This window comes from Amia ocellicauda, chromosome 18 (assembly GCF_036373705.1).
Source record: "Amia ocellicauda isolate fAmiCal2 chromosome 18, fAmiCal2.hap1, whole genome shotgun sequence".
Lineage (NCBI taxonomy): Eukaryota > Metazoa > Chordata > Actinopteri > Amiiformes > Amiidae > Amia > Amia ocellicauda.
In genome coordinates, this window is record NC_089867.1 from 2,806,938 (window position 1) to 2,830,248 (window position 23,311).

Genomic DNA, 23,311 nt, shown 5'->3' on the forward strand with positions numbered 1-23,311 from the left:
CTTGAACTGGTAAAGTTTGCAAGGAGAGTTTAATGCCCAAATAGAATATGTTTGAATGCTACCGTTTGACACATGACGAGAAAATGCTCTGCTCTGATACTGCGATTACCACTCTTTGTTTATTAGTAATACAGTAGTGTTAATTAATATGGATGCCTATATTATACACACCTGTCCTTCACCACCCCCTGAGCCTGGTGTAAAGAATCGAGTTCAATCTTTGAAAAAGAGGTTTTAATAAAGTCTGCAGGCCCAGTGTGCATTGCTTTGCTTTAGTTAGTATTTCCCTGTTTGCAAGTATGGGTTGAGTATCCATGGTTACATGGAGAGATGGAGGGAAAGTCACTGAAGACTCTTTCCTCCTTTATTTGTTGAGTGTAATTCTGGGCTGAAATTGGGAATTCCATGTTGGGAGGAATAATTCATATTTGAAAGGGAGAAAACAATACTGCTTAAAAATACTAATACTTTCATGCAGGGAATTGATTTGTGTTTTTTGTTTTGTTTTTGGTCTGTCAATGCATCTAGGTAATATCCCATGGCCCATAACATTACAATTCATAAATGAAACTCCCATGCAAAGGCTGTTTGAGCAGCAGACCATTTATTTATTTATTGTAGTTCTCCTTTTTTTTTTTTTAACTGCCTGAACTAATCTGCTATTCTTATCTTTCAATCTATTTCAGTTGTGCCATTGTTCTTACTGATGCTTTTACTTTAGTGTGTTCCTGATGTAAACAGCCCAACAACCAATGACACTGAAAACATGCTGCTTCTGTTTCAGGTTAAAATAAATAAAAAATAGTTTTATAGAAACCCTTTATATATAAAAAACCAAAACAAACACAAGTCTTGTCTGGATATTTTTGTTTTCGTGGTGTTGAAATACATTTTTTGACAACCCTTATTTGGATCCTTTTCCAGTTTTAAAGGTGCACCCCTGCAGTCCATTGCTGAGTGTTTGTAGGGTATTTTAAGGGATGTGTTGGTGCAGATCTGTGCAGTGACCTGTAGGCATGTGACAAGAGATAAAAAGAATGCCACACCTAATTGCTGGCTCCTTCCTTTCTAACACCAATCAGAAATGGTAAAACGAGTGGTTATGTGCTAAGATGAATAAGACTGCAGTTGTAATTACTCTGGATCCTTTGTTTAAAAAAAAAAAAAAAGGTAAGGTAACCTTTTAAGGCCATTATACTCCTGATCATATCTGAGCCTTTTCTAGTTGTTTACATAATGCAGCATATGCTCCTTTGAGTACTTAACATGTCTAACAACAATTAAATGGTTTAAAAGGAATAGGTAAGTAGACATGGAGCACAGCCCACAGATTAAAGGGGTAATACCTTTCATGCTATTTTATGCATTGCCAGAACTTTCCAAAGTTACATGAGTAGTAGGGAGCAGCCAAAGAATGTGGATGGGAGGATAGAAAATCTCTAGACCAAAAGAAAAAACGCTATTTACATTTTTGTTTTTTAACATTTTTAACCTCCTCTGCTGTCAGATTTCATCCTGATGAGGAATTTGTGAGAAGCAGCTTTGTGGTGGTCTTCAAATTACCCAAATCAGACATTTAGGTAGATATACCCTACACACAGAGAGACAGTTTCCTCCTGTGGCAGTTGCTGTGTGGTGCTGGACTTTATTCATTTTGAGCAGTTTTTCTCAAGGAGGTACCAGAGAACGAGTTTTCTAATTTAGTCTCCCACTTAGCTGCACAGGTGTGGTGGAACCAAAAATGCATCAAGGGAAGTGTTTAAGCCGGAGCTTGTCCTGCAGATAGTTGCGCCCATCAGACACTGAGGTTTCAATCGCTCTTTTTTGCTCCAGGGCCCTTTGAAATGTAATCGGTGGTGGTGGGGGGCTGGTTGGACTGCTCAGAGACCTATACTTTGCAACGTGAATTTTTGTCTGTCTTTGACATGTTTTGAATTAAACATTGCTCTGGTTCTTTTTTAAACCCATGTCCAGGTTTCTTGATTTAATTGAAGTATGTAATTTGTAGTCCAAACTGGTGTTCCTGAACTTTTCTAACTCTAGTTCTCTGTGTGCACAAGTTGATTATGGCCTTAGATGTAAGCTCTGGTATAATAGTTCTTGCCCTGGAGTCGATAAAAACAGCCCCCCTCCATGCCATACTTCAAAGCATTACATTGTAAATCGCAGTTTGTGAGGCATTAGCTTGTTAACTGATGGAAGCTCATTCCTGGAGCTTACTGTTTTATACAGCACAGTAAATAAATCCAAGGGAGTCGTCTGGAACTATCCCTACTGGGATCAGGCAGGTGATGCACTTCAGTAACCTGGGGTGTGTCCTAAAGAAGTGAATGACCTTGCCCACTCTGTGTCCAGACTCAAGCCCTCCTTCCTTTGAAACAATTTAAAGACTAGAGTTGATATGGCAATTTGTATTATTTAGGCTAGATTTAACTTGGTTCCAATAAACCTTACTTTACATACAGTTCAGCACACCCTGGCTGGATTTCACCGAAGTCATTTTCCTTTCACGTAGGGTCTGTTTTATTTCTTAGGTTAATTCTTTTTTTTTGTATATACATATGTGCCAGCTTATTCAATATATTCTTCCAAGTGAAAATGCCACATGAAAAACGATGTGATGATTAAAGGGCGCATCAGGTATACATCCTTGGCCTCGCCTTTTCTTTTCACCGGTAGCAGAAGATGTTGAATTTATTTATGTATTTCTTTCCTGTAGCACCCAGATGCTTTGCAAAAGAGAAGTGACAGGCAAGATGGAGAAAATTTTAAATGAGAGAAATCTTGGTGTCCACATAAGACCTGTTCACAGCCAGCACTCTATTCATTGTGCACATTTATTTTTAAAGTGAAGAAAGAAACACGGTACATGGTACAGTGCTTTTAAATTTACAGACCATATTACTTGCAGGGGGCAAACAAATAAATACACACTACACAAAGGGAATGGAATCAAATAAAACCTCATCAAATACCAGAGATACCAATACCCTTCCCTGTGCTTCCCACCCAGATTTTCATTACAGTGAACTGCCTGAGCACAGACTTCTCGTCTCAGAAGGGAGTGAAGGGGCTGCCACTGATGATCCAAATCGACACGTACAGCTACAACAACCGCAGCAACAAACCCATCCACCGGGCCTACTCCCAGATCAAGGTCTTCTGTGACAAGGTGAGTCCCAGAGGGCAGCCTCTCAGAGGACCAGGAATCCACCCACTGCTGCTGAGGGAACATTCACAGCATCTAACAGGGATGCTTTTTGCCTTGGAGAAGCCCATGGGTAGGCCAGACAAAGCCTGTTGGTGATGATGCAGTCTTTTATTGGCAACCTTTTTTTTCTTCATAAGGATGCACCACCTACAGTGTCAAGCAGTAGATGAACACAGTTCCACGGTGCACTTAGTTAATTGCCGATTCCTCACCTCTGCATGATCAGAGCTGTGGGGTAGGTAATGCTAATAGGGTTGACACTGCAGTCAGTGCTCTTCAAGTTCCATCAAAGGTTTTAATCTCAGTGTCTCAACTTTAAATAATCTTCTGATGAGGGGATTACATTGAAACCTCGCAGGATGAAGATTAGTTCTTGTAAAGTTTTCAGTGATGCACATGTTTTGTTTTTTTAGTGGATCAGTCTTTTGTGGCTTCAAACAATTGATTAATCCTGGATCAGTGATTTTTGTTTCGTATTGAATTTGAATTTTACAAAATATTTGTGTGATAGAAGTTCACTGAAATGTTTCCGTTTTAAAACTGAACAACGGTTTTAGTGTTACCCACCTTAATTGACATTTTAAAATAAAGTAAATCTCCCAAGGTTTGCCAAACGTGCTTTGTATAAAAACAATTTGGAAAATGAATTGGTGTTCTGTGTTTGTGTTATCAAAATCTACTTTAAGGGCAGAGAAGGAAATTGAAAGATTCAGAAGAAAGTTTTCAAATAAATTACTTGAGATTTGCCAGATCTCCGGTACTCTCTTGTTGAGGAATGGATTTCAAAGTGTTTAGAATCAAAACATTTGCTGACACTTGACATTTTGTGCAGAATTTGTTTTAAATTTGACACGATTTTGATTTGACACAGTAATACATACAGCATATTAATGTTAAAATGCCCATGATATATTTTGATTGCTTTGCAGTACTCTTTCCCTTTTGCTGCATAGTGTCTGGTTCAGTATATGTATAGGGTGGAACACAAGCCCCAGGTTATGTATGTCTTTAAACCCATTAAACAGTGGATTGTGTATGAAAGTCTTCATTAGTGGACTGGAATTAGAGTATGGAGCATTTAATGCTCAGTTCCAGGGCATTTACTAACTGGCATAACCGGCCTTGAGTGAGGGGTAGGTTCATGGCAGCCCATTAGTTCCCCCTTGTGGCTGTTTTGAGACTCGCTGTAAAGTTGACGTACAGTGCCTTGTGAAAGTATTCAACCCCCTTGGCATTTTTTGTTGCCTTACAATCTGGAATTAAAATGGGGGTTTGTATCATTTGATTTACACAACATGCCTACCACTTTGAAAATGCAAAATATTTTTTTATTGTGAAACAAACAAGAAATAAGACAAGAAAAAAACAGAAAACGTGAGGGTGCATAAATATTCACCCCCCCAAAATCAATACTTTGTCACCTTTTGCAGAAATTACAGGTGCAAGTCTCTTGGGGTACGTCTCTATAAGCTTAGCACATCTAGCCACTGGGATTTTTACCCATTCTTCAAGGCAAAACTGCTCCAACTGGATAGGTTCCACTTGTGTACAGCAATCTTTAAGTCATACCACAGATTCTCAATTGGATTGACGTCTGGGCTTTGACTAGGGCATTACAAGACATTTAAATATTTCCCCTTAAACCACTCGAATGTTGCTTTAGCAGTATGCTTAGGTTCATTGTCCTGCTGGAAGGTGAACCTCCATCCCAGTCTCAAATCTCTGGAAGACTGAAACAGGTTTCCCTCAAGAATTTCCCTGTATTTAGCTCCATCCATCATTCCTTCAATTCTGACCAGTTTCCCCGTCCTTGCTGATGGAAAAACATCTCCACAGCAGGATGGTAGTCTCGGGGTGATGAGAAGTGTTGGGTTTGCGGCAGACATAGCATTGTCCTTAATGGCCAAAAGCTAACTCTGACCAGAGAACCTTTTTCCATATGTTTGGGGAGTCTCCCACATGCCTTTGGTGAACAGCAAATGTGTTTGCTTATTTTTTTATTTAAGCAATGGCTTTTTTCTGGCCACTCTTCCATAAAGCCCAGCTCTGTGGAGTGTACGGCTTAAAGTGGTCCTATGGACAGATACTCCAATCTCCACTGTGGAGTTTTGCAGCTACTTCAGGGTTATCCTTTGATCTCTTTGTTGCCTCTCTGATTAATGTCCTCCTTGCCTGGCCCGTGAGTTTTGGTGGGCGGCCCTCTCTTGGCAGGTTTGTTGTGGTGCCATATTCTTTCAATTTTTTAATAATGGATTTAATGGTGCTCCGTGCTCATATCCGAAACTTTGAACATTTTTTCATAACCCAAACCTGATCTGTACTTCTCCACAACTTTGTCCCTGACCTGTTTGGAGAGCTCCTAGGTCCTTGGTGGTGTTGCAGACTCTGGGGCTTTTCAGGACAGGTATATATACACTCACCTAAAGGATTATTAGGAACACCATACTAATACTGTGTTTGACCCCCTTTCGCCTTCAGAACTGCCTTAATTCTACGTGGCATTGATTCAACAAGGTGCTGAAAGCATTCTTTAGAAATGTTGGCCCATATTGATAGGATAGCATCTTGCAGTTGATGGAGATTTGTGGGATGCACATCCAGGGCACGAAGCTCCCGTTCCACCACATCCCAAAGATGCTCTATTGGGTTCAGATCTGGTGACTGTGGGGGCCAGTTTAGTACAGTGAACTCATTGTCATGTTCAAGAAACCAATTTGAAATGATTGGACCTTTGTGACATGGTGCATTATCCTGCTGGAAGTAGCCATCAGAGGATGGGTACATGGTGGTCATAAAGGGATGGACATGGTCAGAAACAATGCTCAGGTAGGCCGTGGCATTTAAACGATGCCCAATTGGCACTAAGGGGCCTAAAGTGTGCCAAGAAAACATCCCCCACACCATTACACCACCACCACCAGCCTGCACAGTGGTAACAAGGCATGATGGATCCATGTTCTCATTCTGTTTACGCCAAATTCTGACTTTACCATCTGAATGTCTCAACAGAAATCGAGACTCATCAGACCAGGCAACATTTTTCCAGTCTTCAACTGTCCAATTTTGGTGAGCTTGTGCAAATTGTAGCCTCTTTTTCCTATTTGTAGTGGAGATGAGTGGTACCCGGTGGGGTCTTCTGCTGTTGTAGCCCATCCGCCTCAAGGTTGTACGTGTTGTGGCTTCACAAATGCTTTGCTGCATACCTCGGTTGTAACGAGTGGTTATTTCAGTCAAAGTTGCTCTTCTATCAGCTTGAATCAGTCGGCCCATTCTCCTCTGACCTCTAGCATCAACAAGGCATTTTCGCCCACAGGACTGCCGCATACTGGATGTTTTTCCCTTTTCACACCATTCTTTGTAAACCCTAGAAATGGTTGTGCGTGAAAATCCCAGTAACTGAGCAGATTGTGAAATACTCAGACCGGCCCGTCTGGCACCAACAACCATGCCACGCTCAAAATTGCTTAAATCACCTTTCTTTCCCATTCAGACATTCAGTTTGGAGTTCAGGAGATTGTCTTGACCAGGACCACACCCCTAAATGCATTGAAGCAACTGCCATGTGATTGGTTGGTTAGATAATTGCATTAATGAGAAATTGAACAGGTGTTCCTAATAATCCTTTAGGTGAGTGTATATACTGAGATCATGTGACACTTAGATTGCACACAGGTGGACTTGGTTGCACCAGATCTTATTTAGGATCTTCATAGCAAAGGGGGTGAATACATATGCACGCACCACTTTTTCGTTGTTTAATTATAATTTTTTAAAACAAGTTATTTTTTTTATTTCACATCACCAATTTTGACTATGTTGTGTATGTCCATTACATGAAATACAAATAAAAATCCATTTAAATTACAGGTTGTAATATAACAAAATAGGAAAAACACCAAGGGGGCTGAATACTTTCACAAGGCACAGTGGTTCTTAGTCCTGGTCCTTTTGAGAACCACCGGTCTAAGGATATTCGTGGTTTCCGCCAACCAAGGACAACATTCTAAATACTGCTTAACAAATACCGGCACACTTGCCCCAGCTTTCACCCACCTTGATATTCCACATCTCAGTGAATTATGGGTCATGAGCTAGTTGTATTAGACCATAGGTAACATAAGTGCTCATACACTGGCCACTGAGACCACTTCTTTCCCCACAGAGACCCCTCTTGAAGAATGTACGAAACCGAGCCTGAACTAGATTCAACATTGTCCTACGCTTGGATCATTATCATTTATTTATTTTCTTTCTTTTCCATGAGACTCTTGTCCAACACAATGACAATGGTTACATCAGTGTAGAGTGATACACATCTTCTGTGTATGCTTTTCCTGCTGATGGTTCCCTGTTGATTTGGCCTACAGGGAGCAGAGAGAAAAATCCGTGACGAAGAAAGAAAACAGAACCGCAAGAAGACGAAAGGCCAGGCAACTGCAAGCCAGTGTAACAATGGTCAGTGTCTCTCTGAGGAGTTCCACTCGTGCACGTGGGCAGCAAACGGCCCTGTACCCTTTCATGTTTCTAAAGGCATATGTATTTGTAACTGATGCCATGAGCTGACAAAACAAAAATGGTGACTGTCTTAGGAAGGGAGATAAGTATAGGTGGGAGGGGTATAGTCAATTGGATTGGTAACAATGAGGAAGAAAACGGCTTTCAAGGGTCTTTACAGACAATTTTTTGCAACGATAATTTATTTTTAATTATTCTCTCTCACTCTCTCTGAAATCATTGTGTCCACCAGTAGCAAAAGACGGCAACCTGTCTGCGTTGCCCTTGCAGAGGAAGGCTGACACTACCTACTTCAAAACCATGACGGACCTGGACTCTCAGCCAGTTCTCTTCATTCCTGATGTTCACTTTGGGAACCTGCAGAGGACAGGGCAGGTGAGAATACAAAACGTCTGTGGTGAAAGAGGAAAGGACCATGCGTGGTTATTGTCAGTGCGACAGCTTGTTTTGGAATACAGTGTTTCAGCCTGTCCACACAGTTTTAGCACAAAGCACGTCTTGGATTTGATTGGTCGTGTACCTTTGAATTGTACAGATAGAAATGTCTCTACAGATGTGGGATAGGAATGGTAATACTGGAATTTGGAATGAGAAATACAAATATGAAAAGCGGGAATGTTTCCTGCTTTTCTATTTTTTCAAATGCAGTCTTTTAATAGAATCGTAATGACTGAAAAGAAAAAAAAAAATTTTTTGGCTACACAAATAAGTCTATATAACATGGGCTTCCTTTTCCTACACAATAGGTAGGACCTTTTATTCAGAATAAGGTCTCCTTTCTCCAGTGCATTAGCAGACTGCAAATTTGTGGTAAGCACCGAGACTCTGCATGGGAGGACTGCGTGCTACGAGAAATGCAGGCAGATTTTGCAGTGATTTACAGGGGCAGGGAGAAGCAGAGTAACAGTTGTTGTCTGATCCTGTATGTCGGACAAGAAATGAATTCTTGTTTCTCTCAGTGGCACGCATTGACATTAAACCACATGCTAATTGCCCAATTGTGCCAGCCTCATTTAGGATTGATGAAAAGAAAGCCTTGTCAGGTGATCAATGACATTTTTGAAAATATGCAGCCGCTGACTAAATGCCACCGCTCGGTTATTTTCCTAATGAGAATTTCTCTGGTATTCTGGTACACGTTAAAAGGACCTGTGGCCATTTAATAGGCAGATTGGCCAAGGTCCAAGGACAAAGCCCGTATTATCCCATTATCGAATTTGTCAGCTCACATTATTAGAACAATGGTAAGTGCTGTTAGGCCATTGAAATCAAAACCGTGTGCCGAAATGTTGCTCACTCCTCCTGATTCTGTAGTTGCTGTATGTAGCTGATTGGTAATCCAAGTTTGTTTCCCCCACCCCCTCACATTGCAGGTCTTTGCTTTCAACACAGAGGAGGTGGAGAGAGATGGGTAAGGTTGAGTAAAATATTAATTTACTTGTCAGGGGATTATCACAAGAGAACAAAAACACAGCATAGGCTTCTCTGAAAGAAAAGTTGTTGTTTTCAGTTTAGTTTGTATTTATAAGAACATAAAGTTTACAAAAGTGAGGAGGCCCTTCAACCCATCGTGCTCGTTTGGTGTCCATTAATAACTAAGTGATCCAAGGATCCTATCTAGTCTATTTTTTAATGTTCCCAAATTGTTGGGTTTCACCACATTGCCTGGGAGTTTGTTCCAGATTGTGACAACTCTCTTTTTTGAAGAAATGTCTCCTGTGTTCTGTCTTGATTGCCTTGAATCCCAAATTAAACATTGACATTAGTTTAGCATGAACCATTTCAGTGTATTCCATGTCACAGACCACCAGGGACATCACAGTCACTAAGATAGACACCAAGATGTATAGTATATACAGTGCATCTTCTGTTGTATTGTGATCAGAGTCCTCTCAGAAGAAGCTTGATTTATGATGGTGTTTTGTTTTGTTGTCTTGTCCAGTAGTGTGTTGGTGAAGAGGATGTTCAGACCAACTGAAGATGACTACTGTCCTCCCCCGCCCAAGCAAGTCAAAGAAGAAGTGCACAAGAGAGGTGAACAGTTATGTTATTTGTATTTCTAGTGGGACATTCGGATTGAAATCAAACAAAATCCTGAAAAGTGCCCCACCTCAAGATTTTCATGTGTCTTGTATTCTGTGCAGTGAAAGATCATTTTCTCCGATTCCAAACCAAGACCTATATTTAAGCTCAGTATGATATTAAGAGATGCAACCCTTTTTGTAAAAGAAAAGTAAAAGTATGTATGGGTGGTCAACATCCTAATAGTCCTAAAAGTTGTTAAATGGCCTGATATTATCAGTGTTGTTTTTTCCTGTGTACAATGACTTATATTTGTCCAGTCTGTGAGAAGGGATCATTTGTTTTCTCTACATAACTAGTGGCACTATGATTAATTATAAGCTGCTCTCAACCTGACTGCCAGCGTCTCCTCTTGTCTCCTCAGTTCTTCTCTATGTACGGAAGGAATCGGATGAGGTGTTTGATGCTCTCATGCTCAAGTCACCAACCTTAAAGGGTCTTATGGATGCAGTAAGTATATTAATAGTACTGACAGTTTCCACACCCATCAACAAGTATGTTTTGACAGTAGATGAGGAGAATTATGTTTCATTTTGTGAGCAGAGTTAGATTTTTTTGACATTACATTTTCTTCAAAGGCCTTGTTTGAGGTACACTGGGTTTAATGTTGCTGTGACTGCGCAAGTTTGCCACCCAACAATGATTGTCATTCAGATGACTCTTGTCGTCTCTGCTTATGCTTACTTACTATTAAAGTCTGCTGCAAACATTCCCTAGGTGATCGCTCTTCAGGCAGTTCGATTAAAAGCTTCTTTACAGTGTTTGCCTGTGTTTCCGTAGATATCGGAAAAATACGGCATCCCCATAGAGAAGATGGCTAAGATCTACAAGAAGAGTAAAAAAGGGTAAGAATCTTGTCAAAGGCGTCAATTTTTATATATGACCTAGATGAAAAGGTTGATGCTCATGGGGAAAAGGAAGATGCAATGGAGTTATTATAAAGCGTGTCATGGGAAGATTAATTTAGAAATGTGTCCTGTTGAAAATTAGCACCTATTCCTATCACCCTTTTTGTTTCATTGAAATATGTTGTCCCCAGCCAAGCCTGAAAAGAAAACGGAGGGTTTGAATCAACAGCTAAACCCTTTTAGATTATTGTTTATATATTATGTATAGTTCAATATGTACCATGTTGTCACAATCATTTAAAGTGGAGTTGGTAATTTGTGTGGAAAGATTACACAGATTAAAAAGGACTTTCTGAAATGATTTACTGAATGTTGCTGCAGAACTGTCAGAAGATTAAATGAATTGTCTTAGCTAGTATTGCTGTGATTGGTATAGTATATCATCAGTAGATTTAAGGAACTGATGTTATATGGTTTAAATGTAAATACTGACTTTTTTTTTTTTTTTCCTGGAAGAAACCGACAGCATAATATGACTCTTTTCCCCCTCCCTCGCAGCATTCTGGTCAACATGGATGACAACATCATTGAGCACTATTCCAACGAAGACACTTTCATCCTTAATATTGACAACTTTGCCGATGCCTACAAAGTCACACTGACAGAAATCTAATAGACTGGATGTGTGCCGGCCTCCCAGGAAGAGGTTAGGGGCCACAGTGCTGAAACCTGTCCTATAGAGACCACAGCGTTGTTTACCACAGCAGGGTGGAGACTCTCTCAAAGGAATGGACCCCTTCTGTAAATATTCGTTTTCTCAGCCAGGTCAACCATTGCGGATGTATATATTTATGTATATATGCCTAATATGTAAGTATGAGAAGAGAAGCTGTCCATTTAGAAGGGGAGTAACAGTCTTCCTGTCCTTTAGGCCCTTTGAGAGATGGAATTGTTTTTTTTGTTTTTTAAGGGGGGTGGCATCTGAGGTTACGGATACACTGCATATTTTTTTATGCAGTAGCATTCTATGTAACTGGCTGTGAAAGCATCATACAGATAAGTGGAAAAAACAAATCATGCCAAGTCTCTTAGCGCTGCAGCCTGCCTGGGGGCGGCACAACAGGTGAGCTGTGCCATAACTGCAGGACACGCAGAGAAAGAAGGGAAGAGGCCACCTCTCTCTGAACCTCGTTTGATCATCAAGGACTTCTGACCCAGATAATGTGTTGGGGGAAGAATAGGCATATCCTCTCTGTGTTTGCTGACTCATACAGAGGAAACAGCCCCTTCACTGAGGACAAGCTGGGCTTCTGCACACATCTAAGCCAATGAATACTTGGAATCCTAAAGTTCTCTACGATGAGGCCGCGACTCCTGTCATCTTCTTAGTACATCTGTTTGGACGTGTATAACGTTTGCAACCTCTGGTTCTCTTAGAAAAAAGCTAACAAATTTGTGAAAATAGCATTGACAACACTGACATATACTGTACACGGAGTTTACTTCCAGATATTTTTAAATCCATATACTGTGTTGTTAAATTAGGATCATCCTGTTGGCTGATTCATAAGCTTGGTCCTCTTTCATAGGAAACCTTTTTAAAGGCACATTTAATGAACTGTTGCTGCAGATTGTAACGCAATTATTAACTTTGTTTACAGTTTTTAATTGTATTTTTTACATTCCAGTCTTGACAAAGTAAACTGCTGTCATCTAAACAACGCTAGGTTTAATTCTCCTTCCTGGAAGAGTAATTGTAAACCATTGATCTCACTTGAGCTGCATCCCTGTGGGTCCATAGTCATTTTATTTGTACATTTTAATTTTCTTATGAATTTACTTAATTTATTTATTGATTGCATTTTATTTTTCACTTTGGTTTTGTCACAAAGTGTATTAAGGTCGCTGGTTCTATGGTCAATGTGCAGAAGCAGTCTGTCCTTGAGTATCCTACTTATCTCAGTGGCTACGGGGCAGGAATGGTGAAAGCATTGTGGTGCAAATATATCCAGCATATGTGGAGAAAAAATAAATGAATGTAATAACATAACCAATATTGCACTACTGTGCACTGGTTGAACAAGAAATCCTTCCTCCAGTACCTGCTCAGAAGCCCTTAAGAAAAATCCCAGCAGTCCACACTAGATTCCTAGTCGTTGGTAATGAATGAGGCACAGTTAAAATTGAGAAAAAGTGTGATTGCCCTTCTACCTGATTCCAACCATCCACCCAAACAAACAAACCTCTTAAAGGCATCCAAAAGTCATTTACAAAATTAGACCGTTACAGTGATTATTTGTGAAAACCGCAAGATGTCACCGCTTCAGTCAGTTCTCATCCTAATGTTGCTGTTTTATTCCTCTACATTTGAATATAGTATTGTTCACACTGCCTTTTTACTTTTCAGACCTCAGAACTCACAAATCTAATGCAGCCTAACAATATCTAACTAATGGTAGAAGCCATTTGTGCAATCAAGACTATAACTGCATACATCTAAAGAAAACCAATCCTAAGAACCATCCCTCTATTCTAACATCCCTAAATATATATGTTTTGTATGTGTATGCCTGTGCCAATGACTCACAGCACTAGCTAGATGTAAATGCTCTTTAATTATTTATAAATGTGTATGAATTTGGAACTTTCATTGGCTAAAGATGATCAATGTGGCGGGCAGTCCTTACATTGTCACACAGCAAAGTTATGAAACCTTATTTTAAACTCTTTTTTGGTCTAATACCTCGAATGAGCTTCAAACCTAGCAAAATGAAGCCTTTGAGCCTAACACTATATTTTGGGTTTGATCAGTAAACATGCTCTAGTAAAATCATTTGTACGAATGTTAATGCCAATGTGCAATAATATATGCAATGTTTTGCACATTTACAGCCATAGATATAGTGCACGGGATGAGGTTTATCTAAAGTGTGCTTTTAACTGCAGTTGTGGATATTTTATTTTATTGCTGTACAGTGAAAGCTGTGAAAGTTGTTGATGAAATTAGTTAAAAGTCTGTATTACTACTGGGTTAATTAATGGAGCTGCCATTCTAACATCAAAATGATTTAACATAGATTTTTTTTTTACCAGAATGTTATCATTTAAAGTTTTATTTTTAGTTTAATTGAAGGGATCAGTAGCATTGAGTGGCACAGAACTGCAACAGCAAAGAAGATACATAATTATTGTGCATATTTTAAATCACAAAATAACCATTAAAACAAACACATGGACATTGTGGATGAAATTAGGATCATCTACTGTGGCAGTCAGGAAATCAACCCATTAGTACCAGGTGAATATTGTTCATTTTGCTTTGAGATTCCTGTGCCATTTTGTGTGTCATGTAGCAATATTACTTTCCTTAATATTGTTTAGGTATAGTATGTCTCCATTGTTCCCCAGCCTTCTACTTCCATCCAGGTTTTTTCTGTTTTTGAAAAACAAAACCCCAAAAAGCAGCAAGGCCTGTGGGTACTGTGAAATTATGAGCGCAATCCCTGCAGGTTGTAATATGTTCCCTGTCCTCAAACTGCCATTTGAAAAGTTCGAAGTAAACAAAGGAAACCAGAGGGATATATTAAAATTTACCACATGTCAAAAAATAATAAAATAAAGAGGCACTAGAGTTAATATACTGTGCTGCATTAAGAAAAGCATGTATGGAAAAAAAAAAAAAAAGGTGTAAATATCAATCTGCTGCCAATTTAGACAATCTGTGCCAACTGCTTTAGAAGGTGTTTTTAGTGAGGGAGTTGGGCCAGGCACTTGTTTATATTTGTGTTGAAGGGCCATTGGTTCTGTTGTTGTTTTTGTAATTAAAAAAAATCTATATTTTGTACATATTTTTTTTAATGAGAAAATAAATAACTACAAACCAAATGGGTGGTGCAGTCTTATCATTAACAGTAACTCGTGTAGACCTCCAGCTCTTTCCGGAAAGCAACTCTATTTCCATGGACTAGTGAACTGAGAAGTGCAAAGGTTATGAATGCAGTTATCAATACAACATAAGTATTTTATTTCAGCTGCACTACACTGCAACTAGAGTACATGAGGCTAAATGTTAGCTGGTTTTGCACTTCTGTGTTGAAATGTTTATTATTTTAGTATTTAAAAAAGAAAAAAAAATCTAATTTTAAACTACAAACAGCATAATTTAGTTTGCTTGAACTTGAACTTTGAAACAAGCCATCTGTAGTCCGTGTGTCAGTGTCCTCTGTGCTTCCACTCTTGTCCCCCCAAGAAATCTGTCTTTCACTGTACAAGACACTGACTCCCCATTGCAAACTCTCTGGGCAGAGACTAACTTTATTCCATCAGCAAATTTGCTTGAGATCTAGCCTTCTAACCAAATTTGCTGACTTTGATTACTTGTCAAGTATTTCAGCAATGCGGTTTCTGCAGTAGATCTTTGTAAGAGCGATACTGGAAACTCATTGTCTGCAACAAATGGAATTCCTATAAAATTATATATTTTTGATTATTGTTCAGTTTACTGAATTCCCAAGCAGTTTAATCTGAAGCAAAAGGGGTTGTTGCCCCCACTGTTGAACCATAAGCCTCATCATTTTCATATAATTTGTGGAAAAAAAAAAACCTGCCCTCTGAGGCTCACACCATTATTTTTGCTGATGTTCCCCATCGCCCCTTTCCTCTTGACTGAAATCAAAAGCAGACCCTTTTATGTACATGGGAAAGATGTGCTCACCGGCATGGATTTGAGGGATGGCATGTACCCAAGATGCATTGCTGCTACAGCACTAGTGTCTGGGGAAAACATCAGAAGGATCATCCTGATTCCTTGAAACAGATGGAGTGGAATGGAATTTTATGCAGGAAGACCAACCTTACCATGAATAAAGACTTCTGTGTATACAATTCTTGGGTGGTGCCTTTATTTGGCATCCTTATTTAACATCAGGAAACATCTCAACTCAGGGAAGGTTACCAGTAAATGTGCACAATACCTTCTTGGTTTTCCCATGCATGTACTGAGGTTTGCCATACGTTTGGTGTATCATGGTTTACTACACATCTGTGTGCTTTACCGAGTTCACATTGCCTCCCTATGTTGCCATACTTCATGCCATTTCCCGTCTCCTGGGTTACCACTTTCTTCACTAGACCCAACACTGCAGCAATTTTCTCTGCAATGAGTCAGATTGGCCTCAGCTTTCTGTTGTTTCTAGCAGAGAATACATACACACAAGAATCAGACAATTTTTCAATTCCCTTGCCCCCCCAAAAATGTACCTGCCTGACTTTTCACTTTGTAGATTATGTCTGGTTATAAGCAGTGGTATCATAGTAGACAAAAGGTACCAGAGTGGGGGTGCTGACGCATTCATTGTACAATGATTTTAAGAAAATGTGCTGACAAGCAGATGTTGTTGTGGTGCAGCATCTTTAATGACAGTTTTTGGCATGTCCCCCCCCCCATAACAAAGAGCACCCATTATACTAATTGTCCGTCTCTCAGTCAGTCGTAAAGATACAGTACCATTGATCATAGCAGGAGACATAAAACACACAGGAAGCAGATTTCTTTTTTTTTTTCTCCAGATTTAAATGTTGGTTTATAAGATAACAAAAAAAAATAATAATCCTATGTTTAAAAACTACAGTCACAAGAAACAGATAACCATACAAAATCTACAAAATGTAACAATTACAAACATTTTGTTCGACAGATAACAATTGTACAAGTATAAATTTATACAATACTGGTTTTGTATATTTGGCACTTGACCACGTGATGCTATTGTGTGTAATACAGAAATATTATGCCTCATACCTTATTTGCAAAAAGCATACAAATGGTAATAGTTGTTGCAGTATTTGTCATGTGTTTCCATTGTCTTTTTTTTTTTTTTTACTCATTGTTAGAAAACTGTAGTTATTTAAAACATTCATTCCCTATCGTCCAACTGTGTAGCAGTACCAGACACAACCAGGCCTTGGCCCGTGTGTTTCAGTTACACGTTTGTTTACCATCAAGGTGAAAAGAAGGGGGTGAAATCTCTGCTTTCCTGACAAGTCTAAGAGTCTCTTTTAACACTTCCTTAACAAGATTAACTGTGAAGAACAAACTTTAGGGACACCCACTGGGATTTCCTTGGCTCAGATTACACTCGTCTTTTTCTTTATGTTGAATTCAAGCACTTTCGTCATTCCTGAACCTTAAAGACTAATCCCTCTTTGCAAAAATATTAAAATACCCCCCGACACACATAGAAAACACACAAATATACAGTATGTATATGGTATATGCATTTAAACAAAAACATACATTATTTTCATGACCAAAGATGAAACTAAAAACTTTAAAAAAAAATAAAAAATAAATCTGAAAATGTTCCATCTTGACAAACACATGTGCTGTTCAAAACATGCCAGCCCACCTCTGGTTTACGATCACAGTGCCACCAAGCGCACAGATATGGCATTCGTACTGCAACAGTCCCCCCACCACCCCCCTTGTGATATCAGCACAGATTAAATAAGCACTTTTCTAACAATAGCATCATTGTGTTTTATTAAAAGACAAATCAAAATGAAACCTTTGTATCTTGATAGATTTTTTTCTGTTTTGTTTTTTGGTGCTATTTTGTTTAACTCAATGGCAAATAAGCTGAATTAAATAGAACTTTAGACCTCACAATAGCACTATTCTAACCCTTTTAAAAAGCACAGTATATAAAGCAGACAAGCTACACACAGATTCATTGCTGGTAACACTTCATGCAACCTGTGTGATACGCAAATGTGCAAATGGTGGTGTAAAATGAAATGATGCAGTAAGGGTTAATGTGGTCTTCACAAAAGGGGTATTTCTTCTTTTAAGACTAATGCTCACTAGGTTTACCAACGAATAAGCATAGTGAAATGCATGGTCCACTGTTTTCTTATATATTTACCTAAACATTTAGTGGATATAACCATATATATCAAGTCTGTGGTCAATTAAAATAAAGGTTACCAACACCGGTAATTAATATTAAATCCTTAAAATGAATTACCTTCAATGTGGGTATTAATATTATACCACAACCAAATATACAAGTATAAGAATATATCTATACATCTATCCCTCTATATATATTTCTCCCACTCACACTTTCCATGCACTCAGACACGCATAGATACATGTGTGCATGTACATACACACACACACACACACACACACACACACACTAAGCATACAAAAACACACACATATTTGCATGTGTAGATGGGCTGGTAGGTGTTATAATTACTGTACTGCACTGACTGCAACACAGCAAATTAACTGTAAAACGATCTCAAAGTAAAAGTAAAAAAGTATAATCAGTATATATATGTATTTTAAACTGCTCATCTCTACTTTTAGTTTAGTTTGAAAGGATTTATTTTGCAGCGAGTACCAGGTACAGAAAGGTACCCTTCTCCCTCCATCTCCTTGTCTTCAATGCTTGTTTGAAGTCTCTTCATCAGTTCCCTCCAGAGAAGTGGTAAAAACCCAACACAGTCCTGGAAGCTAACCCAAACAAGCACTGAAAATAAGAATATGGAAATAGACCGTTAAAACTAATTTCAGGGAGCATGGGGAAAAGACACAAGGACTCATTTCACAGTTTACTAGCTTTTTTGGAATCGGGCTGATAACCTAATTCAGTGTTGAAATTAAAACTTCAAAGAGTCACCATTTAACCTGTAACAGCCTTCAAGAAATAGTGTTGCCTAGACAGAAAATGATTTTGGTTGATTTAATGGTCTGAATACACATATTGGTAGTTTTGGGATTTTTATCTGTAATTGTTCAGACTTTTAATGTGACTAATATTGACATTAGTTGTTAAATAATATAATTGATGGATGACTTGGAAAATAAAGAGTTAGACAAAATAAATGACAACAGCCAAGCAACACTGTATTCGTGTTCCTCCGAAATAATACAAATTAAAAAAAATAATAAGCTGTCAGGCTAAACAAACAAAATGTAAAATTCGATTTTGTTTGCCATTTCCCACAGATATGCCTCAGAATTTAATTGGACTATATAGATGCAGACAAGAATACAAAAAAAAAAAACGGAGCTGTACTCCTCCTGGTGCAAATGCTTAATTTCCCCTTGGCAGTAGCTGCACTACATTGAACTTGTAATTCACAATTTTCCAAGAATAAGAGTATACATATATCCATGTATATCTGAATGGGTTTACCATGAAAACATTTTTAGCAGTGTGCAGTAAGTTCCTTTGTATATTACACAGGTTACATACAAAAACTATAACAGTCTGGTTGGGGCATGCCATTCAAAACAATGACAATTAGTACCATAAACAACACAACTCAATTTACACAGAAGGAAATACTAATTCTAGGGGGTACAAATACTACAGCAGCTAACCAAACAACAAAGCACTGTTTAGTAGAACACAAGGTGTAAGCAATTATCTAAAGAGGAAAACATTATTCAATTACCCTTTCTTTGATTTAACTTCAAAACAATATTCAGAATCATTTGTGGCAGTATTCTGACTGTTATAATAATAATAATAGTCATTATTATTACTGTTAATACCATTGTTTTACTTGTGTCACACAAATCCATGTACCAGAAGCATACTGGAGCTCCTGCCACATTGTGATTGATCACAGACAAAAGGCTTTCAAGAAAACCCCTGAACAACCTGAATAAAATGGGTGGCAACACATACATGTTTACCAAGTCAAAAGTGCAAATAATGTTCACAATCAATAATTTGGATGCCTTTCTCCCTGCTTATGGCAATTTTTTTGGCCAGTCTTGCATGTCTTTGCTATAAAACCACTTTGCTACACCCATCTATTTGTTTCTATTGTATTACCTTGAGAGGACGATTCAGGAGGGTTGTGCACCATGACAGGGGTAATTCTATGCTCGCATGGTAAGTGCACTTTGGCTAATTATCAGTAAACCAGAAATACAGCAAATGAGAATCAAATAAAAATGAAATTTACACTCCCTGCATTGGTACCTAAACTTTTTAGTTTTTTTACAGGCTAGGCTGCAAAATAAAGCAAATAAAAATAACAAAAACAAACAAACATGCTCTTATCTTAGATGTTCATTTTAAGATCATTCTTGAAGACATCAGTACAATAATTTTTGGAGTTCTCCATGTCTCCCCCACTCTAATCTACTTTATACATGCTTTCTACCACATTACTCTATCCCTCTATAGCTTTAGGCCTCTGTGCTGCCAGTTTCACAGTGATCCCACCAGTTTTACTACGTTTGAAACACAATGTACCGTTGTTGAGACCGACTTGAAACTAAGCTACCTACAGTGTGAGCAATTTTGATGTTAGTTAGCACTTTAATTACCTTTAGTTCTACTTTTCTGCCACTAATCAAAGCCAAAGCTTCATTTTCTGTGAAACACTACTTTGAATTGCATGCTTTATGTGCCTCCTCTCTTCCTGGAGGAGCACTGTCATGTCACAGTTTTGTCTGCAGCTGGCGATAACAAGGTCAGGGCAGTGTGGTTATTCCCAGTGTTAATGATCACAGCCTGTGAGCCTCCAGTGGTACTTTATGTTCACAGAAAACATCACTGGAAACATCACTAGAGTCAGAATAAGTCAGAATAAGCTAGTTTGATCTTTTCCCACAGCTCTGTGAAGGATTGTCCTCTTTTCTAACCTTCGTTTCATTCATTTATTCACAGTACTGTTGTACCCATATCAGGGATTTTCAGCCCTGTGCCCACATGACCACTGTCTCTTGTTGTTTTGAATTTAACTTAATTTATGCCTTACTTAGGCTTAAGGAATCTTTTAATTAAACAATTAAATGGTTTCCTTTCTTATATATCAATGTGTGTGTATATTTTGATTGTTTCATTTGCTCAGTCCCAATGTAAACAATTTAGCACACAGTGCACAGTTCAGTCTGTCCTCAACTTAACACCTTTAACCTCCTGGTCAGCCCAGTTTCTAACCATGTAAAATCATAACTATAATCATAAAGTGGGCAGATAACCTGGGTTGGTGTACTTCAGTGTACAGATACAGGTGGGAAATCTCTCACACACCCATAATAAAGAGAAGGTGACCATTTCACCTGGGTCCAGCCACTTCAAAACAGAAGATTCAGTAATCCCCTGGCACCAGGGTGGAAAACCTCTGATTTAATACACAGTTTATGCTTTACCCACTACCTACAGTATTTGTATGCTGTTCCCGTAGTTTGATATCGTTAGTGTAGAATGACTTTACTGCACAGTAGTTACTGACGTTTATGAACACAAATACAACAGATAACCAAACAGTATATATTTTCAATACTTGTATTAAAAATAACTTTAAGAGATACCCTGAAGACTCAGGAAGCTATAATCCATCCACCATGCCATGCACAGTAGTTTACAAAAATAAATCAGACATTTAACATGCAGCAAAGAAGAGACTGTGGAAGAGAATGCTCTTTTGTGACCACCGCGGCCTCCTTTATGTCCAGCAAGCATTATACAAGGCATGGGCGTTCCCGAATGAGGTACAGGACTACTGCAAGTGAATAATGTGCGATCAAAAGTACTTTTCTCTACTGTCTGTCTTCAACAACATCAGATGCAGAAAATGTCTAACACTGCTAACTTATGTGAATCTATACAATAACTCACCACCTGGTCTCCAGCTTACAAATTCATAACGTGTATTTCAGTTTTCAGAATATTCCAATCCAAATGTGTAAATTCTACATCGGAACGGAAACTAAATTATTTTTTAATCCTTTCTTAAACTCACGAAACTTGGTATGACTTTCCTTCAGAAGTCAACAGGAACCTCCTTCTCAAGCTCTACTGTATGTGGGTTTCACACCAAAAACATCTCCTGAAAAGAGAATCGGTGTCTCATTCGTCAGCAAGTTACAGGCGGAAAGAGCAGGTTCTTACACTGTTGTACATGTAGCCACAAGAGCTACAGATACGAAACAGCGCTGATAATAGTAAGAACAAAAAAAAGAAAAAAGAAAAAAAAAGAAAAAAGAGAAACAAACCAAAAAAACCTAACCTGACCATACATTATCTACAAAGCCCAAAATGAATCAAGATAAAAAAGCTAAACTTACTGCAGCTAATTAAACACAATGCATGCTTACAGAAATATATTTACTGTAAAGGCAGTCAGTTAAAACATATTCTATAGTTCTTAATTTTTTACTAATCCCCCCCATGCAAAATAAATGGTGTCTGGAGTCCATGTCCAGACACTAAGAGCAAAACCTGTCCTGAACAGCTGGACACACCATTCCCGTCACTGTAAGTATTCTGAAATGGGGTTTCTTATATATATTTGTTATATATATATATATATATATATATATATATATATAAAGGGAATGAAGTGTGCTTTCTTTACTCAAACTTACTGTGCAAGTTTTAATTTCTTGAGAACCAGATAAGTATTACTATCTGCCACCCCCTTTCTTGGTATAAACACTCAATCTAACACTATGGTTGTAAATCACAGCCCTTCATTTCTGTGTATATACACTGTGCAGAGAAACCAAACCACTGCTGTCAGGCTCCCACAAGGACACGATGAACCAGCGGACCAGTGTCCCAGGAGACGGTCCTATAAAGCCGTACAGAGGCAACGTCACCATTAATGATGGTTTTGCCAAAAGATACAAAAATTAAAATAAAAACAACAACAGAAAAAATTAATTACAATCCATCTTTTGCCCCGTGCTTAGAACTGTCCGGCACTGCTGGGGTCACACTGCAGCAGGCGCACTATGGATGGGTCGCTCTTGGCTCCTCTGATGAACTCCTCCAGTGACAACTTGCCTGGAGGAACAGAAACATGTGGCGTCAAGAACCTTTTCCATGAGCATTAATAATTAAAAATTAAAACCCCACCCCCCTGGTGTAAAACTTAAGCAATCTTCTCTTTAAAACATGTCCGAGATCTCTCAATTGATGTTGCGCAGTCAGTGTACATATTTTCTATTCATGCAGTACTTTTAGTCAACAGGGCATTTTGTGGTCTGGCTCAAGAAATGACACATGCATCATGAAGCCAGTGTCCTGGACAACTGAAATAATAAATCCTTATTACCTATCAGTTTCTATGGTTACTTAATACATTCTTTTTTTTTTAAGCACAAAAAAAAAATTATCACTTTGTCACTGTAAACTATATATAAAAATATATATATATATATATACACATATACATACAGTGAGGGAAAAAAGTATTTGATCCCCTGCTGATTTTGTACGTTTGCCCACTGACAAAGAAATGATCAGTCTATAATTTTAATGGTAGGTGTATTTTAACCGTGAGAGACAGAATAACAACAAAAAAATCCAGAAAAACGCATTTCAAAAAAGTTATACATTGATTTGCATGTTAATGAGGGAAATAAGTATTTGATCCCCTATCAATCAGCAAGATTTCTGGCTCCCAGGTGTCTTTTATACAGGTAACGAGCTGAGATTAGGAGCACTCTTTTAAAGGGAGTGCTCCTAATCTCAGCTCGTTACCTGTATAAAAGACACTTGTCTACAGAAGCAATCAATCAATCAGATTCCAAACTCTCCACCATGGCCAAGACCAAAGAGCTGTCCAAGGATGTCAGGGACACGATTGTAGACCTACACAAGGCTGGAATGGGATA

At 38.5% G+C, this 23,311-nt stretch overlaps 2 protein-coding genes across 5 annotated transcripts in view; one reads left to right on the forward strand and one right to left on the reverse strand.

Annotated features, from left to right (window-relative positions):
* The window catches only part of grhl2b (grainyhead-like transcription factor 2b), a 36,420-nt gene extending 22,072 nt beyond the window's left edge, over positions 1–14,348 (forward strand). For 2 of the 3 annotated variants that reach the window (XM_066690564.1, XM_066690562.1), the window contains exons 9-16: positions 3,014–3,172; positions 7,579–7,666; positions 7,959–8,101; positions 9,100–9,137; positions 9,669–9,760; positions 10,173–10,258; positions 10,589–10,653; positions 11,215–14,348. In XM_066690564.1, coding sequence (XP_066546661.1) covers positions 3,014–3,172; positions 7,579–7,666; positions 7,959–8,101; positions 9,100–9,137; positions 9,669–9,760; positions 10,173–10,258; positions 10,589–10,653; positions 11,215–11,329 — 786 coding nt within the window. In that variant the 3' untranslated portion in view covers positions 11,330–14,348. The remainder of the gene's footprint in view (positions 1–3,013; positions 3,173–7,578; positions 7,667–7,958; positions 8,102–9,099; positions 9,138–9,668; positions 9,761–10,172; positions 10,259–10,588; positions 10,654–11,214) is intronic. The other variant, XM_066690563.1, reaches the window with a different exon arrangement.
* A 1,699-nt stretch (positions 14,349–16,047) lies between these two features.
* LOC136713371 (neurocalcin-delta) overlaps positions 16,048–23,311 on the reverse strand; it is a 90,984-nt gene continuing 83,720 nt past the window's right edge. Inside the window, exons 5-6 of one of the 2 annotated variants that reach the window (XM_066690400.1) lie at positions 22,360–22,478; positions 16,517–18,194 (exon numbers count right to left, since the gene is read on the reverse strand). In XM_066690400.1, coding sequence (XP_066546497.1) covers positions 22,381–22,478 — 98 coding nt within the window. In that variant the 3' untranslated portion in view covers positions 16,517–18,194; positions 22,360–22,380. Of the gene's footprint in view, positions 22,479–23,311 lie in introns of both variants that reach the window. The other variant, XM_066690401.1, reaches the window with a different exon arrangement.